Raw genomic sequence first — 21,999 nt, forward strand, 5'->3', positions numbered from 1 at the left:
TTGTTTTTTTTTTTTTTTTAAGGAGGCTAGGAAGTAAGAGTGAAGAATTCTGTTCTGATACACATTTAGACTTCTAGGTGCAGAGGCCAGATAGATGAATCTGGGGCTGGAGAGAGGTGTGGCATGGATGTGTAAATTGGGGGTCATTATCATGTATTTGGCTTTTTTTTTTTTTTTTTTAGACGGAGTCTCACTCTGTCGCCCAGGCTGGAGTGCAGTGGCAGGATCTCAGCTCACTGCAAGCTCCGCCCCCCGGTTTACGCCATTCTCCTGCCTCAGCCTCCCGAGTAGCTGGGACTACAGGTGCCTGCCACCTCGCCCCGCTCGTTTTTTGTATTTTTTTAGTAGAGACGGGGTTTCACTGTGTTAGCCAGGATGGTCTCGATCTCCTGACCTCGTGATCCGCCCGTCTCGGCCTCCCAAAGTGCTGGGATTACAGGCTTGAGCCACTGCGCCCAGCCACGTATTTGGTTTTTATAGCAATCGGTCAGGATGAGGTCACCTAGGGAGAAAACATAGGCAATAAAGATGGCCCAATAATGAGAGGATGAGCTGAAGGAGTGGAGGAGGCAAAGGAGATGGAGAAGGAGAAGCTGGGGGCAGGAAGGAAGCCAGGGGTGTGGCCTCTCAGAAGTCAGAAGAGAGAGTTTTATGAAGTGGGGCAGACGATCTCCTTTCAGATGCTACCAAGAAATGGAACAAGATGACGGACAACCACCCACTCATTCTTGGATTGGTGTGAATGGAAATCACTGGTGTCCTTGACAGGCGGTTCAAGAGATTGGTGGGTGTGGAAGTTAGGCTACAGAAATTTGCCAGCTGAATGAGAGGCACTGAAATGCAGTGTGCACAGCCCTTTAAGAAGTTTTGCTACGCAAGAAGCTGAGAAATGTGGCGAAAATTGAAAGGGCTTGGATACCCTGATTTCCTCTCTCGATAGTGCATCCTGAGCACTTTCTGGAATAAATACATACATCTTTGCATAATTTGTTTTGGAGGGGACAAGGAAGAAAGGGTTTTACTCTGTCACCCAGGCTGCGGTACAGTGGTGTGATCATACCTCACTGCAGCCTTCATCTCCTGAGCTCAAGCAATCCTCCCGCCTCAGCCTCCCCAAGTAGCTGAGACTCCTGGGGCACACCACCACACCTGGCTAATTTTTAAATTATTTTTCTGGAGACTGGATCTTGTTATGTTGCTCAGACTGTTCTGGAACTTGGGGACTTAAGTGATCCTTTCCCCTCGGCCTCCCAAAGTGCTGATATTACAGGAGCAGGTCACCGTGCCCAGGCTGCATAATCATTCTTGATGAATACATGAACATACTTATCATTTACGTACCCAGTGCCCCATTTTATAACCATCTGGCCTCTTTCCAGCTTTTCACTTTTTTATAAACACTGCTGCAAGAAAAACCCTTGTGTATGTATCCTTTTCACATTTGACCAAATATTTCTCTAGGATCAGCTTCTAGACATGGAATTTGAAAAGAGAAAAGGAAGGATGGATATAACCTGGAGTTTCCTCATCCGACCATTCTCCAGTAACCTACCGTTGAAGCCAAAATTACTCCCTCAATGAGCCAATTTAATTCTGTAGCTAAAGTGAAACCAGGAAAACAAGTTCCTGGTTTTTAGTTGTTAGCCACTAAGATAAAGAAAACAGAAGTATTCAGACTATTAGAGGCTCAAGGCGCATTCCAGTGGGTTTTTCTTTTCTTCCTTCCTGTGGAATGTCTTCCCACTTATTCCTTCTTACTCTTCGGCTGGTACCTTCCCTGCCCAGGTTCCATCTGTCTGCCTGCCTGCCTCTCTCTCCCCTTCTACCCTTTTGGCCTGGCTCCTGTATATCCAGCAATCCCTCAGGCACCCCCGTCAATTCCTCTCATTTTAGTTTCCCCTTGTAAATATATCTGAATAGTTTCAGTGAATGATTAAGCTGAGGCCAGATGTATACATATTGACCTATATTCAGCAACATGTATGACAGGCTTGTTGCTTTCGAAGAGCTCTTTTGGGTGACAAATAACAGAGAGGAAGGGGCATTTTCCCTTTAGATGAGGAGAGAAGAGAAAGATGGTTGACAGCCTTATGCAGCATAGAGAATGTCTCTAGACCAGGAAGTATCCCTCACTGGCGACGTCTGCCTTCTCCTTACTATCCTGGCCGTTTGCATCAAATGTGTCTTTAAAAAGGGGGCAGGTGAGTTTCACAGATGTCTATGACTGTCTTTAACTGTTCTTGGTTTACATGCAGGTGGGAGTCTTTAGTCCTTGTGCTGATGTATCTTATCTACATTGTCATCATGAAGTAAGTAAAATTATTCATTTCTTTTCCAAAACTGTTTCTTGCATTCCACATTATGTGATGACATGGGAAGAGGGTTGGGGTGGGTATCTGACTGGTTTTTCAGTGTGTATCATCACAGTCACTTGGCTCCCTGCCAAACTGTTGTGAGTCACTATAATTTTGATTAGTATCAATTGTAGTGACCCTTCCAGCCCATATATGATGATAAACTCAAAGCTTCAATGTTTCACTTGAGAACTCTCTAGAACTCCTAATCTCTCTTCAGGATCTGGCAGCCTAGCTCTGGGAGGTTTCTTCACTCTCTTTCTTAACACAAAGGAGATACAACTTAATATGTTACGCTGCAATAGAGGGTGAGGGAAGATGCAAGGTAGTCTGCTGCCAGTCTACTCAATATGGCAGCCAACATGAGCCAGTCCTCCGGTGATCTATGTAGACCCAGTATCTAGGGCTTGCTTGTGGAAGGAATTCCTAGGGTAGGACCTTCCTCAAACATATCCTGACATGGAATTATTGTGAGGTAACTGATGAAGAGTTAGTTAAAAGACAACTGAAATCATGGATCAAATATCTGTGGACTTCCATTATTTGTGTGGTATTAGTCATCCACTGTTGCATAACAAACTATCCCGAAACTTAGTGGCTTAAAAGCACAAACATGTATTATCTCACACATTATCTGAGAGTTAGGAATCCGGGAGCAGCTTAACTGCAAGGTTCTAGCTCAGAGTCTCTCATGAGGTTGCAGGTAAGAAGTCAGCCAGAGCTGCCATCATGTACAGGACAGGTGTGGGAGAACCTGCCTTCAAGTGATGCTGGCTCTTGACTGGCGGGCTCAGTTTCTCACCACGTGGGCTCCTCCTTAGAGCTGCTTGAGTGGCTTCTTCCAGAGCAAGTGATTCAAGCAGAGAGCAAGAAGGGCCCTGCAACACCTTTTATAATATCCCAGAAGTCACATGCCATTACTTCTACCGTATTCTGTTTATTAGAAGCGAGTCATTAAGTCCAGTCCACACTCAAGGGGCTGGCATCACCTAGTGAAGGTAAGAGTGTCAAAGAACTGTTGATATATTTTAAAATCACCATGTCATGTGTTCTTTTCCCTCCTGAAGTTGAGGTAGCTTATTTATCTCAAGAATTTGCCAGGCACGGTGGCTCATGCCTGTAATCTCAGCACTTTGGGAGGCCAAGGTGAGCAGATCACTTGAAATCAGGAGTTCGTGACCAACCTGGCCAACATGGTGAAATCCCATCTCTACTAAAAATACAAAAATTAGCTAGGTGTGGTGGTGTATGCCTGTAATCCCAGCTACTTGGGAGGAGGCAGGAGAATCTCTGGAACCCGGGAGGCAGAGGTTGCAGTGAGCTGAGATCGTGCCACCACACCAGCCTGGGTGACACAGCGAGACTCCATCTCATTGAAAAAAAAAAAAAAATTATATGGCCAATGTTTCCCATGCTCTAAGTTGTAAGTACCATGTAAGCACCATGGTTGTGAGCCTGCTGGATCATCTTTTTGCCAGGCACCACTGGGATGAGGAGGTTATAAATAATGCAGAGATGTTCTGTGCTACAGCTGCCCACTCCTGTGGGAGCGGCTTCTTTTCCTCTAAATTAGCCCATGTTTCCCCAGCATATGTAGCTGTAGGAGTGACTGCCTTCTCTAGGGGCAAGAAAGTAGAAATCCATTCAACAATGGCCAGTTTGGACATACCAGGTAGCAGTCTGGAACTGACACATTAAGGTTTCTTATTGTTGAGGCCTGACAAAAGTTAATTCTGGTGACCAGTGACTGAGACGCTTGTTGAGAGAAATCAACATGGACATTGGCAAATATCACAGGAGCAAGCACATCTGGAGCTTAGTGGAGAAGGGCTTTCCTAGAGTAGGACCTTACTCATACATGTCCTGGTACCATAAGGTAACTAATGAAGAAACCAGAAGTCACACACCATGAAGTCACATACCAACAGATGAGCTCTCATGAAAGCCAGAGTTGACCCAAAGCCTTTCCAAAGTTTCCAGCCCCCAAAGGAAAAGCCTTTAAAGATCAGAGCACCCATCTTATGCCTCTTTGCCTCAAACAGCAAAGCTATATAGCAAATCAGTGCCAAGTCGGGAAGCCTCAGATTGCTGTCTGTGTGTGTACTCACACATCTTCCTTTGTTGTTTCCTAGTGCATTGTTTCAATTTTTTAACATTTTGAGGGTCTGATTGAGCTCCCAAAAGTGGATTCGTTGATTATTCTGGAAGAATCGCCGTACAGTGTCTGCTGTATGCCCAACATTAATCTTGGGTCTTGAATCTTAATTTTCATGAAAGTATGTTTCAAAATGAATTCACTAGGGGCTTCACAGAGTTAAGTTTTCTTCAAAAACAGATGTGACCAGAGGGAAGGAGAGTTGAGGAATTTTGCTGTCATGCATCCTATGGCCCCTGCTCCCCTTTCTAAGCCACCTTGAAGCCCATGAGTTGCTGGCGGAACACGTGGACAGTAAGATAGAACAGCAAACACATCCTCTCCTCTTCCCCAAACCATACCAAATGTGGAAGCTAATGAGGTGTGTTTCTGCTGATGCCTCACTTTTCCCAACATTCCAGCTGTTCAAACCAGCAGGATACAAACAAAACCGGGAATGGAAGCTACTGTGCTGATGAAATTTTCTGCATAAATTCTGGTCCTAAGTTCTAAATTGAAATCTCTGCTCTTTAGCCATCCCCCTCTGCAATCAGAGGCTTTAATCATTGGGTTTTATCAAATCTGATTTATAAAATTGCATGCTTCACAATAAAATAGCTTCAGGGTGCAAGCACAAAATTTAAAACATTCAATTAAAAATATAAAACAGCAACAGTAGTTAAAAAAAAACAGCATATATTAAAATCGTCAGCTGCCTCCTAGGTGGAGAGTTTTTAAATGACTTTAAATGTTCTATCTGAAGGTCAGAAAGCAATTTCAGATTGTCCAGGTTGGTAGAAACCTTCAGGGAGCATGAAGCATGCCTGGTCTTGGCAAGGATTGATTTCTGTACATCCCGGGTCACTGCTCTGGGATTTGTTCCCTAGATGGGTTATGTGTGCTGGTGGTTAAGAACCAGTGCCTCACATTCAGCCCTGACAGCGGAGCCCCCCGCCACTGACAGCCGTGGGACCTTAGCCAAGTTATTCAGCCATCTTGAATCTCAGTTTCCTCTTCTGCAAAAAAAGATTAATAGTAATTTCTACTATTATTATATATATTCCATGAGAACGGAATGCGACAGCTTAGTTAAGCTGTCAAGCTAAGATAAGCTTAGTTTAACTCTGCATCCAGTTTCAAGAAAGCCCTCACTGTATAGTATTATTATCCTGTTCTCTAAACCCTGATAAATGTATAATACATGGGTTTGCTTTTGTACTTTAAAAGCAAAACCAAATCACTGGGCACTGTGGTGCATGCCTATGATCCCAACTATTCAGGAAGCCAGAGTGAGAGGATTGCTCAAGGCCAGGAGTTTGAGACTAACCTCAGCAGCATAGCAAGACCCTGTTTCAAAAAAAAAAAAAAAAGCAAACCTTTATACAAGTCAATATTTCTTTCAGGGAAATGGATTCTAAGTCAAGATGACAGAAACACTGCCTCTTTCCCTGTTGCTCTGTGGGGCAAGGCATCCTTGTTGAGTCTATAAAGTGTGGAGGTCTTTTCACTAACGAGAATTTTGAATATATACAAGAGTCAACAGAATAGTATGATGAACCCCATGCACTCATCACCAGCCCCAAAAACCATCAACCCACAGTTGCCCCATCCATACTATATTCACTTCCCTTTTCTTCTATAATTTTGAAGTCCCAGACATCATCCTAGTTTATCCACAAAAATTCCAGTATACATCTGGACTTCTCTAGACATAGCTGGATACTCTTTTAGGATTCTAAAAGGACTATTTTCTGTAACATAACCACAACATTATCATCATACCTAAAATTAATACTAATTCCTTAATATCATAAAATACCCAGTGTTCAAAGTTTCAGTGGCCTCACAAATGTCTTTTTGGTTGTTTTCTTTTAGTTTCATGAATATCATAAATATTTTAAAAATAAGAATCCAAATAAATTCCACTCATTAGAATTGGTGGCCCTTGACTGGTTGCTGTGTCTGTGTGTGTGTACATATATGTGTGTGTGCATGTGTGTGTGTGTGTGTGTGCATTTTCCTTGCACTTTGTTCTTTAATGAAGTTTGGCTGTTTGCTCTGCAGAGTTGCCCACGGTTGGAAAGTGTTGACTACATCCCATGATGTGGCACAGTCTGTTCCCTTGGCCTCTGTGTCTGTGTATGTGTCTGTGTGTGTCTGTGTCTGTGTGTGTGTGTGTCTCTGTGCATCTGTATGTGTCTGTGTGTGTGTCTGTGTCTGTGTGTTTGGGGTGTGTGTGTGTGTGTCTGTGTGTGTCTCTGTGTCTGTGTGTGTCTGTGTGTGTGTCTGTGTCTGTGTGTTTGGGGGGTGTGTGTGTGTGTCTGTGTGTGTCTCTGTGTCTGTGTGTGTCTGTGTGTGTGTCTCTTTGTGTGTCTCTGTGTGTGTGTGTCTCTGTGTGTTTGTGCATGTGTGTGTGTGTGCATTTTCCTTGCACTTTGTTCTTTGATGAAGTTTGACTGTTTGCTCTGCAGAGTTGCCCACAGTTGAAAAGTGTTGATTGGCCGGGCGCGGTGGCTCAAGCCTGTAATCCCAGCACTTTGGGAGGCCGAGACGGGCGGATCACGAGGTCAGGAGATCGAGACTATCGTGGCTAAGATGGTGAACCCCGTCTCTACTGAAAAATACAAAAAACTAGCCGGGCGAGGTGGCGGGCGCCTGTAGTCCCAGCTACACGGGAGGCTGAGGCAGGAGAATGGCGTGAACCCGGGAGGCGGAGCTTGCAGTGAGCTGAGATCCGGTCACTGCACTCCAGCCCGGGCGACAGACCGAGACTCCGTCTCAAAAAAAAAAAAAAAAAAAAGAAAAGTGTTGATTATATCCCATGCTGTGGTGCAGTGTATTCGCTTGGCCTCTGTGTTTCCTGTATGTCTGTAATTGATCTGATTTGGGCTAGACTATGTCTCAAGTGGTGGTGAGTTTCATCATCGGGAAGCACGGCGACGTCTGCCTTTCTCTCTCTGTAATATTGGCAGCCATCAGTGCTCAGTATCTGGATCCATTATTTCATTTGGGTTGCAAAACAGTGCTGTTCTAATTCTATGCTTCGTGTCTTATGAACTACATAATGGCACCCGTCACTTTGACTAGTTTTCTGTTCTCTCTTATGCAATGTAGTAACTGCATATTCCTAGAGAGTACAGGAAAGAACTCATGGATGAGACGGTCCAGCTACAGAGGGCCTCTTCATCTCTCTGAGGTCTTGTTGCCATAAGCCAGCCACCCTAGAGCTGCCCCCACTGAAGAATCAGGCGCAAGGGAGATAGCTGGGAGGTAACCCAGAGAGCTTCATGTCTGTAGCAGCGAAAGAGATGAGGAGGGGAAGAGAAACATAGGTTGAGTGACCTTCCAGCTGGCAACTTAGGGTCACCATGCCTAGCTGCCATTCCTATGGGAGGCTGGAGGTCAAACTGGAGGTCCCCAGTGAGCTGTCCCATGGCCAGTAAACGATGAAGTGGGAAAAAGCAATAGCAGCCTTCTGTGACCTGGAAACTGTGCCTGGCTGTCTTTGCCCATGAGTTTTTATGAGTTTTCTAGAATTCCTCTGTGGGAATCTTTTCACACTAAAGCTAGGGAGACTGGAACATTTACTCGCAAAAAACCATCCTTGGAACTTGTGCAAACTTCTTCCCTTCACACCTGAGCCTGCTGGGGCATGTAAGGAACACTGCACGATGTATTCACTTGATCATTCTGGAGGATCCTAGCCTAGAAGTTTTCATAAAGCCAAGGGCCCACTGGATCTAGAACTCAGGCACGACAGTCATAGAAATTTACAGAATCCCAATCCATGACCTCAGGAAACCAAAGACATAGAGACCTAGATGGCCAACCGACCTGTAGCACATAGACCGTGACACACAGCCACTGCTGCTGGGGAGTGGTGTGGATGAGGCAGCTTCTCCTTCTTCCAAAAACTGGTCCCTGATTACAAAGGCCCTGGAGATGTGGCCCAGAGGAGGTAGACCTTGACCATCCCACTGAGTCTTAGCACAGTCCTTCCATGTGCAGACTGAGAAGGGGAGCTCAATCCCAGAGAGGCCTCCACTGGCATGAAAGAGGTTGCAAAGTAAGCAATGTGATCTGGTTTATTTCTGTAATGGTGGTTTTCTTTTCACCTACCATTTGTTCATAAATTGGGAAATGGGATAGGTTGTATATTCTAAGGGGGAATGGGTTGAGAAAATTAGAACAATAACAACTTGAGCCCTGGGGACTGTACATGCAGACTGGGAGAGCTCTCAGGAGCACCCGGTGGGAGCTGAGACATGGGAGAATGGCAAACACTGATGGACTCTGCCCACTTGTTACTTTGCTCAGATATAACGCTTGCATACATCAGTGCTTTGAGAGGAGGACAAAAGGTGCCGGGAACATGGTCAACGGATTGGCCAACAATGCTGAAATTGATGACAGCAGCAACTGCGACGCAACTGTGGTGCTACTTAAGAAAGGTAACCAAGGAGAGCACTGTGGGGGCCAAGGCAGCAGGATCACTTGAGGCCAGGAGTTCAAGAGCAGCCTGGCCAACATGGCAAAACCCCATATTTACTAAAAATACAACAAAATTAACCAGGAGTGGTGGCCCAAGCCTGTAATCCAAGCTGCATGAGAGGCCGAGGCACGAGAATCACTTGAATTCAGGAGGCAGAGGTTGCAGGGAGCCGAGATTGCTCTACTGCAGTCCAGTCAGGACAACAGAGCCAGACCCTATCTCAAAAAAAAAAAAAAAGAAAAGAAAGGTAACCAAGGGGATACTGTGTGCGAGAAGAAAGTGCTAGAATATGAGCCCATCTGCCCACTGTCATAGCCACACATGGGGTGTCCCAGCTGGCCTTGAGAGGACACTGCCTGCCCCAAGATAGAGCAGAAGTTTCCAGTCCTCCAACCCTCCCTTTCACTACAATGTCATGGAGCCATCTCATACCTGGTAAGCCCCTTGGAGCTCAGAAAGCCCCCTGGAAATTTCCAGGCAACACATTTGCTGGGAGTGCTGCAGAGAACAGGAGGGCAAAGGAAAGGGGACCCTAGGTTCTGAGATACCGGTTCTGTCCCATTTTGGCTGTGTGACCATGAAGCGGGTTATATAACCTCTTAAGCCTCAATTTTCTCTTCTGAAATATGAGAATCATTTTTGTAATAAGCAAAGCAGATAAATATGTATAAGAGTTTAGTGCAATGCTCTATAAATGACAGGTGTTATTAGTGTATTACTAGATCCAAATTCACTTTAAGGCTACACTAACTCAGTTTTCAAGCTGCAAATAGAAATAGAAAAGTACCTTCCCCTTCAAAGTAATTCTTATGTTCAATCGAGTCTTACAAAACAGCTGAGATACTAAGGGAAATAATATGGCACTCTCAAATATATAATACGTTTGCTTAGAGGAACTCAGAAAATTATCATTGAATTTTGTCTGGAATGTGTTTTTTATTTAACTTTTTAAACTTTTCTCTTGAAATGTAAGAGTTTATTTTTTCTTGTTCCCATATGGTTGCTTTGCAGGAAGGAAAAAAAAAGAAATTAGAAAGGTTATTTTCAAATACATCTATGGGTTATTTTTGAATATATCTCTGACATCACTGCGTCATTATTAGATTTTCAAAATTAAATATTTGATATATTTTTCTGAATGATTATACATATGTTTAACAAATGACTTAAGTGATTTAGTACCATTTCACATGAGGATTTTATTGAGTTTATTCTCTTCTGGGTAGTTTATAATCATAAAAGGAATATGCCAAAGAGAGCTACCTAGGATTAGCTAGTGTTTCCAGAGATCCCTTCATGCTTTAGTGGCTTGGAAAACAGGAGCTAGTACTACAAGAGGCTGCAGCCAAGCACCCTTGAGCTGTGTGCATATACTGCTCATTCACAGAGAGGGAGCTGGACCCTTCGTGCAACATTTTTTTAGGCCTTCTGGTGAATTATCACACAGGATTTGTCCCAAGCACCCTTCTGACCTTGGTTCTCTGTAACATGAACAACTCACCAACCCCTTGTCAGCTCTGCTCATAGACTGCACTGAGGGAATGTGTACATTTCACCACCATGACCCCAGTGCAGAACTGCACTAACGTCAATCCAGTAGCATTTAACAGCTCAGTATGAATATTGCTGACATTTGAAGGGCATATAGGGTACAAAGTTCTTAGAGTCTTCTCTGTGCCCCAGATCTGAGTGGTGGGAAAAGAATCCTTTGTGGACAAGGAGGAATTCTCTTATGGTATCATTAATTCTTACCATGTCAATGAATGATGCTTAAATTGTTTCAAGTCCTTTCAAAAGATTTAACGTTAACACCCATGGAAAGGAGATTTTGACTCTTGTTCAAAATTTGCTCACTGCAACCCTTCCTGGCTGGCTAGATGAATGGAAAGAAGGAAGGAAAGAAGGAATAAGGAAAGAAGAGTGGATGGATGGGTGGATAGGTGAGTGGAATGGATGGAAAGAAGAATGAATGGATTGATCGGTGGAAGGAAGGAAGAAATAAGGAAAGAAGAGTGGATGGATGGGTGGATAGGTGAGTGGAATGGATGGAAAGAAGAATGAATGGATTGATCGGTGGAAGGAAGGAAGAAATAAGGAAAGAAGAGTGGATGAATGGATGGATGGATGGATGGATGAATGGATGGGAGGAAAGAAGGGAGGAAGAGAAAGGAAGGAAAGGAAGAATAAATGAATGCCTCTTTCCTGCTCCTGGCCTCAATGTTATTTTACCTTATGTTTTCCATTTCCCTAGCAAATTTCCACCGCAAAGCATCAGTGATCATGGTAGACGAGCTGCTGTCGGCCTACCCACATCAGCTTTCCTTCTCTGAGGCTGGCCTTCGAATCATGATCACCAGCCACTTTCCCCCCAAGACCCGGCTCTCCATGGCCAGTCGCATGTTGATCAATGAGGTACCTTGGAAAGCACTGTCCACTGACACTGGACGGGGTGGGAAACTCTGGGAAAGAGAGAACATTTCTTGTTTGAAAGAAGAAGCACCGAACTCAAAGTTTAACACCACAGCATCCCTCAGCCATTTCCCAATCTTAGTTCCCTGGACCAGCTGTGTATCTGGCCCTTGCTGTTCCCTCCACGTGTTGAGACATGGACTAATTCCCATTTATATAGAAAACTCCTTTGTTCTTTCTCCCTTTCACCCATATTTTTCTTCTATTGTTCCATTTTAATAAAGCTCCCTGATGTGAACTTGCACAAAAATTGTGACTAACTAAGGGTTACCTTAGTTTAAAGTAATACAGAGTCCCCAACTTGAAGTTTGCTGTGCATTCGTTTTCTGGAGTGTAGCCTTATTGATACACAAGTCCAAACACAGTTGTTCAGCTTTCTCACATAGGGACCCAGGAACTCCTGCAGTCTGAGGAAGAAAGATGACACCACAGTACACAGAATGTCAAGGAACTGCACATCCCAGACACAAGAATTTTCCTCTAAGGGGATTTGCAAATTCTAATGGGTCATAAAAGACTAATCTTTCCTCCCAGAAGGAAATTGTCTGGAATTGGTTATCACATTGAGAGGCCCCTTAAAACTTGATTCCAGGGTCTTCTGGAAGCATCTTGTCAGCTACCAGGAAAAAATCTCAACAGTTCGTGTTCTGAGTGTAAGGTATTTGCAATCCCGCTGACCGTGGTAAAAGTGCGCCTTTTTCTTTCCAGAGACAAAGATTGATAAACAGCAGGGCTTATACCAACGGGGAATCTGAGGTGGCCATCAAAATCCCAATTAAGCACACCGTGGAGAATGGGACAGGGCCCAGCAGTGCCCCAGACAGGGGCGTGAATGGGACACGGAGGGACGATGTTGTGGCTGAGGCTGGCAACGAAACAGAGAATGAAAATGAGGACAATGAGAATGACGAGGAGGAAGAGGAGGACGAAGATGATGATGAAGGACCATACACGCCATTCGACCCCCCCTGTAAGAGGTTCTATGTCTGGGCTGGGGTTGGGAGCCATTTTGAGCCACTGAGTAGATGCCCCTGACTTGAATGATCTTTTTACCATTCAATTTTTTAAAATCTCTGTATGAACATGAGAATATGTATATCAAGTCCTCTTTGGGCAGGACTTTGTTGTAGAAGTTCGAAGATGGCCAAGATGGGGGTCCATGATCTTTGGTTGAAATGTGAGCTCTTTAATCAGCTGTGTTTTGTGGAAGTGTTACTGAAATGCCAGGGATTTGGTCTAGGTCCTGCTCATCAGTGCATAGAAAGCCAGTCACTGAAACAACGAATAGTGCCAGGGAAAAAGGCTTTAATCAGGTGCTGCAGCTGAGTATATAGGAGATCAGTCTCAAATCCATCTCGTGGATTTATATAGCAGGGAAGGAATGTAGCTACCTTCCGGCAAATAGGAATTAGGGAGAAGTAAGGAAGAGGAGTTGCTCCGCAGGAAGTAGGCAGTCCATCAGGCATCACGATGAAGATCTGACTCCTCATTGTCCAGACACAATGATCTGGTGAGTTTCAGTTCCTTGATGCCATCTGGGAGGCCTAATGGTCCATTTCCTGAGAAAAGAGCTCAGAGAAGACAAATGAACGTTTCTCAAGTTTTAAAGCTGAGAGTCAATTTTTATATTAATTCAAAAGAAACTATAAACATCAGTTCTATGGGACAGTTGGGCTGGTTTCAGGGGATGGTCTTATCTTACTTAGCTGTTCTGCAGGAACTTTTGGTATGAAGGAGGAAATGCCCATGACCCTTGTGGGCAAGGCAGTTTGGTACACAAAAGGAGAGGCACATCACTTACCTCCACCCATCCCATTGCACCTCGCCAGGAGAGCTGTCCTGCCAAGGTCAGCCCTGGTGGACGCCAAGGCCTGAAGAAGCTTTCAGGACCTCAGCCGCCAGGGCAGTGTCCTCCTCTCCCAACTGCTGCCTCCAACAAGCACTTGGTTGTTCCAGAAACTGTTTCACCCCACCCCACCCATTATCGGAGCAGGTGGACCAAGCCCAAAGAATTCTACCTATTTGCTGGACCTTCCAGAAGCTTCTGGCTGTTTCAGGGAAGAGTACACTAGTCTGATTCACATTGACTGTCAAGTGTGTGAGGCTCAGTATACGTGTGCAGCAACCTCTTTGGGATGTTTGAATGTGCAGGATTGTCTGAGGAAACGTTTGATCCACTTGAAAGCCCATTTAGTGGTAGGACATGGTGCCGAGTGTCAGAGTCCTGTGTTAATTTCAGATGCAGGGGCTTGCTGTGCTCCAGGGGAGCTCCTTTCTGTCCAGAGGACAGCAAGTAAACCTTGAATCAGAGCTGCCCTGTGCCCACTCAGGGCACCCAAGATGTCAACCTCGTCAAGAACTTACCAAAACGAATCAGAAAATATTCATCCAGATTCCTATACCCCTCCATTCCCTCACCTCCCACCCAAAGCTGAATCATCACTTGTTAGTACATTATCTTCATAGAAAAAATGTACACTCGTAATTTATCCATTTTGCCACCATCGGATATATTTCTTGGCAACCTTTCCCATCAACCAAGACAGAAACATCTTAAGAATTAAATGACAAAACACTCCTTTCCTCCCTTTTAAACCCTTCCATTCATTTTCTGTTGCCACCTAACAAAATGCCACATATTTTGCAGCTCAAAACAAGACCCACTGATTAGCTTACAGTTCTGTAGGTCAGAAGTCCAGCTGGATTCTTAGTCTCACAGGCCATAATGAAGGTGTAGCCAGGGCTACATTCCTTTGCAGAGGCCCTGGGAGAAATCATTACCAGGCACCGGTTCACTGTGGCTGTACAGCTCCTCGATGGCTGTCACCTGGGGATGTCCCACTGTTCCTAAAAGCCACGGAGCCCCTCCACCTTCACCTGGATGCGTGGACCTCTTCCCACCATCATTCCTAATCTCTCTGGCTCCGCTTTTGCTTTTGAGAACTCTTTGCAACTAGATCAGGTACCTGCACAATCTCTCTACCTGAAGGTCAACTGTGCCATACAGCACAGCAGAGTCACAAGGCTGATAGCTCATCCCACTCACAGACCCTGAGAATCTTAGGGACCCATGTCTAGAATTCCGCCTACTCAGCCCCTGTTTTCAGAGTCCACCATTGACTGGCCATAACCAAGCTCCAGTAATGCTTATTTTGCTAAACTCTTTCACTAATTAAAGAAACAGTCGAGCCAGTGGAAGGTCTGTAAGTGGCCAAGTTCTATGTTAGCATCTTGGGAGCCCAGAATCCCCAAGTGCACCCCTCCCAATGAAAGATGCATGTGTGAGATGAGACCAAGTCTGGCCCAGTGCCTGGGCCTCGTTACTGACTGGGACTCAGCGCCTCCTTCAGATCCTTGGTTCCATATTTCTCTTCTGGATGAGAGCTCACTGTGGGGTTTCAAGGTCTTTGAAACTCCTGCTCCCAACCGTCTGTCTCACTGTGATTAGGCTGCAGATGATGGAGGCCTCAGACCTTCCAGCCACACCTTCTGGGCTCCTGTGTATTAGGAGACATGGCTGCAGGCATCTCACTCCAACAAATGCTGCACCTGAGGCTCAGGAACCCCACATCCCCTCCCCCATGTCCTTCTTGAAGCACAGGCAAGAGAGAGGAGATGATATTCTGTGTGGTCATACCATCCTGTGGGGTCTCCATGTCATTCAAGGACACCCAGCTGCCAAGATAGAAAGCAGAATTCCAAGTTCTTCTCTACCAGCCCTTCTCACCTGGGGTTCCTTAATGAAATGCATGTTCTGATTCAGGAGGTCTAGGGTGAGGCCCGAGTCTGCATTGCTAATCAAGAACCCCCCACATCCTGCGACACTGACGCTGCTGGTCTGTGTGCCACACTTGGAGCACCGAGGGGCTAGAGACCTAGAGGCACTCAGCGATCATCCCAGTTCTTCTAAGATGCAGGAAAGCCTGATCCAGAGCCCCGGTCTGCCTTTGGAAAGAGCGAACTCCCCCAATTACGACTGTCTCTTCCCCTCTACCAGCTGCTAAGGAATCCCAGGCCCAGAATTAGGAACTCCGTTTTAAGGCAAGGGGACTGAATGCCCAGCCAGGCCCCTTGCAGGGGCAGACAGGCCTCTGCTTATGGTTGAGAAGCCTGAGGGGTGCTTCTGGCCAGCAGAGGGCATTGAGAAGCCAGGGAGCCAGTTCTGGGAGCCCCAAGATGGGTTCCTATCAAGTCAAGTTCCTGTGGCCTGAAAAGGGTCCGCCCATATGATGAGGACATTTTTCTCTCTCATAGTCATCCTGCAAGGCGTGAGTACCCTGTGTTTCTGGCACCCAGCCGCAGCGCTTTCTTCTCTCAGGACTTGACTAGAGTGGGTATGATGATTACCAAGAAAGTAATTATTTAGGAGTATGTGAATACTGTTTGTGAGTTCATTTATGTACATATATGTACAGTGTGCAATTTAACATTGATATAACATATTAACATGCGCATGTGTACTGTATACACTTAATATATTGTATACATATATAATATATGCACAGATATTAACATATTTATGTTTATATATGTATATACTATATTATAGGTTATATGCACATAATATACATCTATTATATACTCCTACACTTGGTATATGCACATACATGCATATAAACGTGCAGCTGTTGTTACCTCTTGGGTGAAGAAAGCCTTATGGTTGACAGACAGCAAAAGAAACCTTTTCTTGTCTATATAGGTAAACACATTTCCATGGGAAAGAAAAACTAGAAGGAAATACACCAAAATATAAGTAGATTTTTCCAAAGCAAAATTATATTTTTCCTATATTTTTAACCTTAAAACAGTGTACATTTTTGTTGCCTATATTATTGGAACAAATGTATATATTTAGGTCTAGGTCTAAAATACTGTGCAATAACTTTTTCTCTCTCTGATAGAATTCAGCTTTCTTAAAGCTGACTGAGGAACATAATTTACAAACAAGTCTTTTTGCTTGCTAAAGCCAAGTCCAACCCAAAGGGATACTATCATGCTTATGGGCCCGGCTCAGGCCTCTGGCTTCAGCTCTCAGTTGCTGGCTGACTTTTGTGAAATCAGGTAATCACCAGCACATCAGATCCATGTGCAGGGAAGCTTCTTCCCTTAATTCATTGCTGTACCCCCAGCACCTGCAGCAGTGCCTGGCACAAAATGCCATAGAGAGCATTCAACAAATATGTATTAAATGAATGAATGACGAGTAAACCTATCCTCCTTGCTGCTCTATTTTGACCCAATGGTAATAGAGCAGAAGATGGAAAAAATGTCCAGAAATGTTGTTGACTCAAAGAGGAAAGGAGACCTTTTTAACCCCTTTATTCAGAAATGGAAATTAAGGGCTGGGCGCGGTGGCTCACGCCTGTAATCCCAGAACTTTGGGAGGCAAAGGGAGGATGCGGATCACCTGAGTTCAGGAGTTCAAGACCAGCCTGGCCAACATGGCGAAACCCCATCTCTACTAAAAATACAAAAATTAGCCGGGCATGGTGGTGCACGCCTGTAATCCCAGCTACTCAGGAGGCTGAGGCAGGAGAATCACTTGAACCTGGGAGGCGAAGGTTGCAGTGAGCTGAGATCGTGCCACTGCACTCCAGCCTGGGCAAAAGAGTGAGACTCTGTCTCAAAAAAAAAAAAAAAAAAAAAAAAAAAAGAAGGAAAATTAAGACCAGCTAAAATGTGGGTAATCTTTATTCGACTGTCTTTGTTCCTCAAAATCATTTTTAAAAGACACCTTATATTTGTACCTTATATTTATTATATTTGCCCTGTTACTTTTAAATATATGATTCAGATAATGCTCATTGAATTTCTAGTTTTAAGGTTGTTGTTACAAAGGGACAATAACTTAAAACAAGCATATATATCATTGAAAATGACATTTTCCAGATATAATGCCCTCCCAATGTCGAGTCAGAAATTTTTAAAACAGTAGATAAGAACTCAACATTCACTGGCACTCACTTACACTTCTTGCGACTTTGTCTAATCACTATCATTTTCCAAGCTCTTGCGCTTGTAAGTTCTAACTTCATTTTTTCTTCCCTCTATTTATTTATTTTCTGAAAAATGTAAAAGAGCCAAGTTGGGATTATTTCTCCTCCTCTTCATGTGTTTCTTTGTAATCTTTGATTGGGTGTGCATTTTAAACTAAACCAAGTCTCTCTGTCCGTGTGAGGGCATCAGCCATATGGAAGGCCATTGAGGAGATTCTAGGAGTTCCACATGGGTAAATGCCTTATCAGCACATTGCAGGATTTAGGAATGTACAGAATTCCAGGATGCATTTGGGATCCAAAGAGCTGCCCATATGCTGGATTCTGCAACATTTGGAAGCCCCTCTCCAAACAACTCTCAGCCAGGCTTCCTGGTTTACAAAGCAAGCACAGTCTGTATGTTCTCATCATTCACTTGACCATCTCCAAATCTTAAATCTAACAAGATTCATAGCAGCTAATAGGAAAATACTTCTCCTTTCTTAGTACTTTTTCGTTTGCTTGCTTTACTCTGTACTTGTATTTTGGATAGCCTTAGATTCTCAAAAACAAGTAATTTTCTTTGGTCTGTCTGATTAGATTGTTCATAATAACATTATTACTACAATTGTTATTGATATTTACTAAAAATGTGATATAAGACCAGGACTATTCCTGCCTTTCAAAATCAGGTGCTAAACAAGTGAGAAGACCCCTGTTCTCATAGACTTTATTCTAATTTGATGGAGATTGAAAATAAATTAAGAAACAAACAACCCTGATGGTTTAAGACAGGAAATATTTGAATGAAACAAATTAAAATGGGTATAGAAAAGCAGGACTGAGATGATAAGGGTTATATTTAGATTTCTCTGAGGTCCCAATGACATTTGAGCAGTGAAGTGATCTGCTTCACAGGGCAGACTCTGCCATGAGAAGATCCAGGCAGAAGACCTGCGAGGGCAAAGGCCTTGAGGCAGAAAAAGGCTTTGAGTGTCTGAGGACAGAAAGCAAGCTAAGACCAGGGAGTATGTGAGCAGGGAGAGTGGCAGTTGGGGCAAAATCAGGCAGTGCCTTACAGACCATGGTGGAGAGACCTGGTTTTACTCTAAGGGCAGTGGAGACCAATGGAAGGTTCTAGAACAATTTGCTTTTTGAGACTCTTTCCTCTGGCTACTGGTAGCAAACAGATGGAGATAGGACAGGCATTGGAGCAGTAGTCCCCTTAGGAAGCCAGATTGTCAGCCAGGCTTGGTGAACCCGGCCCCAGCGGAGGCTGTGGGAATAATGAAATGGTGGGAATACCTTGTCAGGTTGCCAGGGTTGGCTATGGGGGATACAAGAAAGGGAAGAATCAAGAATGACTCCCAGGATTTTGACTGGAACGACTTGCAAGCTCATGTTGTCCCAGCCGTCATCCTAATATCATCTTACTTAATTCTCCAAGCAACTCTGTCAGCTCAGTGCTGCTGTATACACGTTTTCATAGATAAAGAAACTGAGGTGTAGAGAATTTAAATAACTGAGTCATTCAGCTCATCAGCCACAGAGCAGGGATCAGAGCCCAGCACCATCTGATGAGAAACCCCTCTGCCTCCCATAGACACTGTGCCTCGGCCATTTAAGAGGGGCCAGAGGGTGCCCGAAATAATGTTAAATAATTGTTCTATCTATACAGTTTTTAGAAACTATTGGGAGATTGGTAGGATATATGAAACAAATACTGGATACTGGTCTAAAGTTATAAAATACATTTCATTAAACATTTAATTACTGTTTAAATGTTATAAAAATTCCTCCTTAACTCTGGTGGGAATATAAAATGGTTCAATCATTTTGGAAAACTGGCAGTTTCTTATAAAGTTCAGTAAATACCCACCCTATGACTCAGCAATTCTCCAGGGTCTTCATCCAAGAGAGATGAAATATGCCCACGGAAAGACTTGTACAACAGTGTTCATAGTCATCTGGCTTGTAATACCCTCACACTGGCAACAAACAAATGCTCACCCACCGCCATATGGATAACAAATCGTAGCACACTCATAGGATGGAATACTACACAGCAATTAAAAGGAATGGATCATGCAACATGAATGAATCTCAATCACATTAGGTTGAACAGAAGAAGGTAGGCACGAAACATCCTATATGGTTTTATTTATCTGAAGTTGGAGAACAGTTAAAACAATTATCTACGGTGGTAGAGGGTGAGGAGTTGACTAGAAAGAGGCACGGGAAACTTTCTGGAAGGTAGAGACACTGTGTATCTAGATTGCATTGAGGAGTACATGGAAATATGTATGCGTATTTCTTTCTAGAGGTGAATTAGCAGTTAATCAGGACAGTAATACAAGTCTAGGGAGAGCCTTCAAATCCTCTTTGAAGATTCCGGCGCGCTGACAGACCATGCTGAGAAATTCCACCAGGTGGCGCTGCGTCCGCTGACGCTGTATTATCGGGAGAAAACGTGGAAAACAGAAGCCCACTGGTGGTCTTCCTAGCTCCCCACCCCCATTTCGACCCCCTACACCTACACACATTCCGCCTCTTTTTTGTCCTGAGTATCTTCCTCTTTTTTCCCACCTGGCCATCTGCCAAACCATCTCCCAAGTCTGGTGTTACTAAGAAGCGGTTCACCCTGTCATTTCGGAGACCAAACTAGCAGGTGGGCCATGGATAATTTTTTTCAAATTCTGCTTGGTGTTGTATGTCAGGTTTCGTTGGTGATGGAAAGTCATTTGAATGTTTTAGGAAAAGAGCAATATAATGAGGTTTAATTCTGGGGAAAGCAGTACAGACACTTGGCAGCGGCAGAGAAGTAAAGCTAACTGGGGTTCTTTGTTATTTTTTTCTTTTTATTTCTTTTTGGCCGTTTTCATTTTTCCAGCGGGTAAACTGGAAACAGTGAAATGGGCGTTCACCTGGCCACTGAGTTTTGTCTTATACTTCACTGTACCCAACTGCAACAAGCCGCGCTGGGAGAAATGGTTCATGGTGACGTTTGCTTCCTCCACGCTGTGGATCGCAGCCTTCTCCTACATGATGGTGTGGATGGTGAGTGCAATCGGGACCCCATGGCACTGTTAAACCTCTTTAGAGGAAAAAGAAGGGAATGAGTCAGGATTTCAGCCTATAACTGTACCAGTCAGCTATTGCTACAATAAGCTGCACAATGAACCACTCCTAAACTTAGTAGTTTAGAATTGCAGGCATCGATTCTCCTGCTCACACCTCTTCAGGTTGACTGTAAATTTATTAATCTTAGCTGGTACTTGCTATGCAGCTCTCTCTCAGGCTTCAGGGTGGTCATGTTTGATTCAGGCAGCAGGTGGGGTCCATGTCTACTCCACGTGTCTGCTCATTTTCTTGGTACTAGAGGCTAGCTACCTGGGATATTCTCTTCTCACAGTGCATCATTAGAATGCAAGAGAGTACATGAAAACACAAGATGCCTCCCTGGTCTTCTCTTGGCCCTGACTTACCATCACGTCCACTCACATTTTACTGGCCAAGCCCCACATCAATGGCATAGGGGAAATGTACTCCACCTGCTCCAGTGGGAAGAACAGCCATGTCGCAGGGCAAAGGACATGGAGGAAAGGCGAGAAGAATTGGGAAATGGTGATCAATTCTTATCAGCATCTTAGTTTCTTCAACCAGACAATGAGGCATTGCATTAGGTGATCACTCAGGGGTCCCTTCTGAGGCTAAAATAATGAGTCAGTGATTCACATTGGTTGATTGACATTGACTGACATTAGCTGATTGACATTGATTCAGTGGCTTTGACATTAACAAAGCCATTTTAGGAAACCCAGCCTTCCAGAATGCATTGCCCATTTATGTCTATACTTTTTAACGGGGGAGCAATTCCAAATCATTGGAATTGGCCAGAAATTAAAAGGCATGGCAAAATGATGCAAATCCAAATTAATCTTGCTTTGAGTGTTGGACAGAAATGCAATATAAATCTGGAGAATTAAACTCAAGAGCTAAAAAGAAGGTTCTGAAAAAGGTATTTTGGTAGGACCAGAAATACCCAGAAAAATTTTGTTACATGGATTGCGAATTGGTAAACCTGAGACAACTGATTCATAATCATCTCTTTCCTTAATATCACAAACTTTTTTTAAAACCCAAGATTTATAGCCAGGGATTTCTCCCTCATCCTGCATTCACTAATGTTTTTATCTGACATATGCACCAAGTGCCACCTCTTGTCTGGGTTTGGGGGACAGTGTTGGCTGTCTCTGACCTTAAGGTGCTACGTGATTTTCTGTGCAGTCCCCTAACCAGCAGTCTAACTGACCTGACTCAACTGAGGTTCAACCTCCTTCTGTTTGCTTCCTTTCCCTCCAGCGGAGGTTCTAATAAGTCCCAATCAATGCCCAGGACTAAGGGAGAAAACTAGGAGAAGCCGGAGACCTGATCCCAGCCACCTGAGCAGTCTGCTCACCTGAACTCCAGACCGAGCCACAAATATGATCATGAAAATGATGAGCCGGAGGCCAAGGCTGGCTGAGCCAAACCAGATTCCTACAGGGACTGAGCTGAGGGTTAAAAAGGAAAAAC

The 21,999-nt window shown here is 44.2% G+C and overlaps 1 protein-coding gene across 1 annotated transcript in view; it reads left to right on the forward strand.

Annotated features, from left to right (window-relative positions):
* SLC24A3 (solute carrier family 24 (sodium/potassium/calcium exchanger), member 3) overlaps nt 1–21,999 on the forward strand; it is a 446,911-nt gene that overhangs the window by 396,109 nt on the left and 28,803 nt on the right. The window contains exons 8-12 of the mRNA XM_011963037.1: nt 2,256–2,309; nt 8,806–8,939; nt 11,232–11,392; nt 12,158–12,419; nt 20,315–20,481. Coding sequence (XP_011818427.1) covers nt 2,256–2,309; nt 8,806–8,939; nt 11,232–11,392; nt 12,158–12,419; nt 20,315–20,481 — 778 coding nt within the window. The remainder of the gene's footprint in view (nt 1–2,255; nt 2,310–8,805; nt 8,940–11,231; nt 11,393–12,157; nt 12,420–20,314; nt 20,482–21,999) is intronic.

Source organism: Colobus angolensis, unplaced genomic scaffold (assembly GCF_000951035.1).
Source record: "Colobus angolensis palliatus isolate OR3802 unplaced genomic scaffold, Cang.pa_1.0 Scaffold117, whole genome shotgun sequence".
NCBI lineage: Eukaryota > Metazoa > Chordata > Mammalia > Primates > Cercopithecidae > Colobus > Colobus angolensis.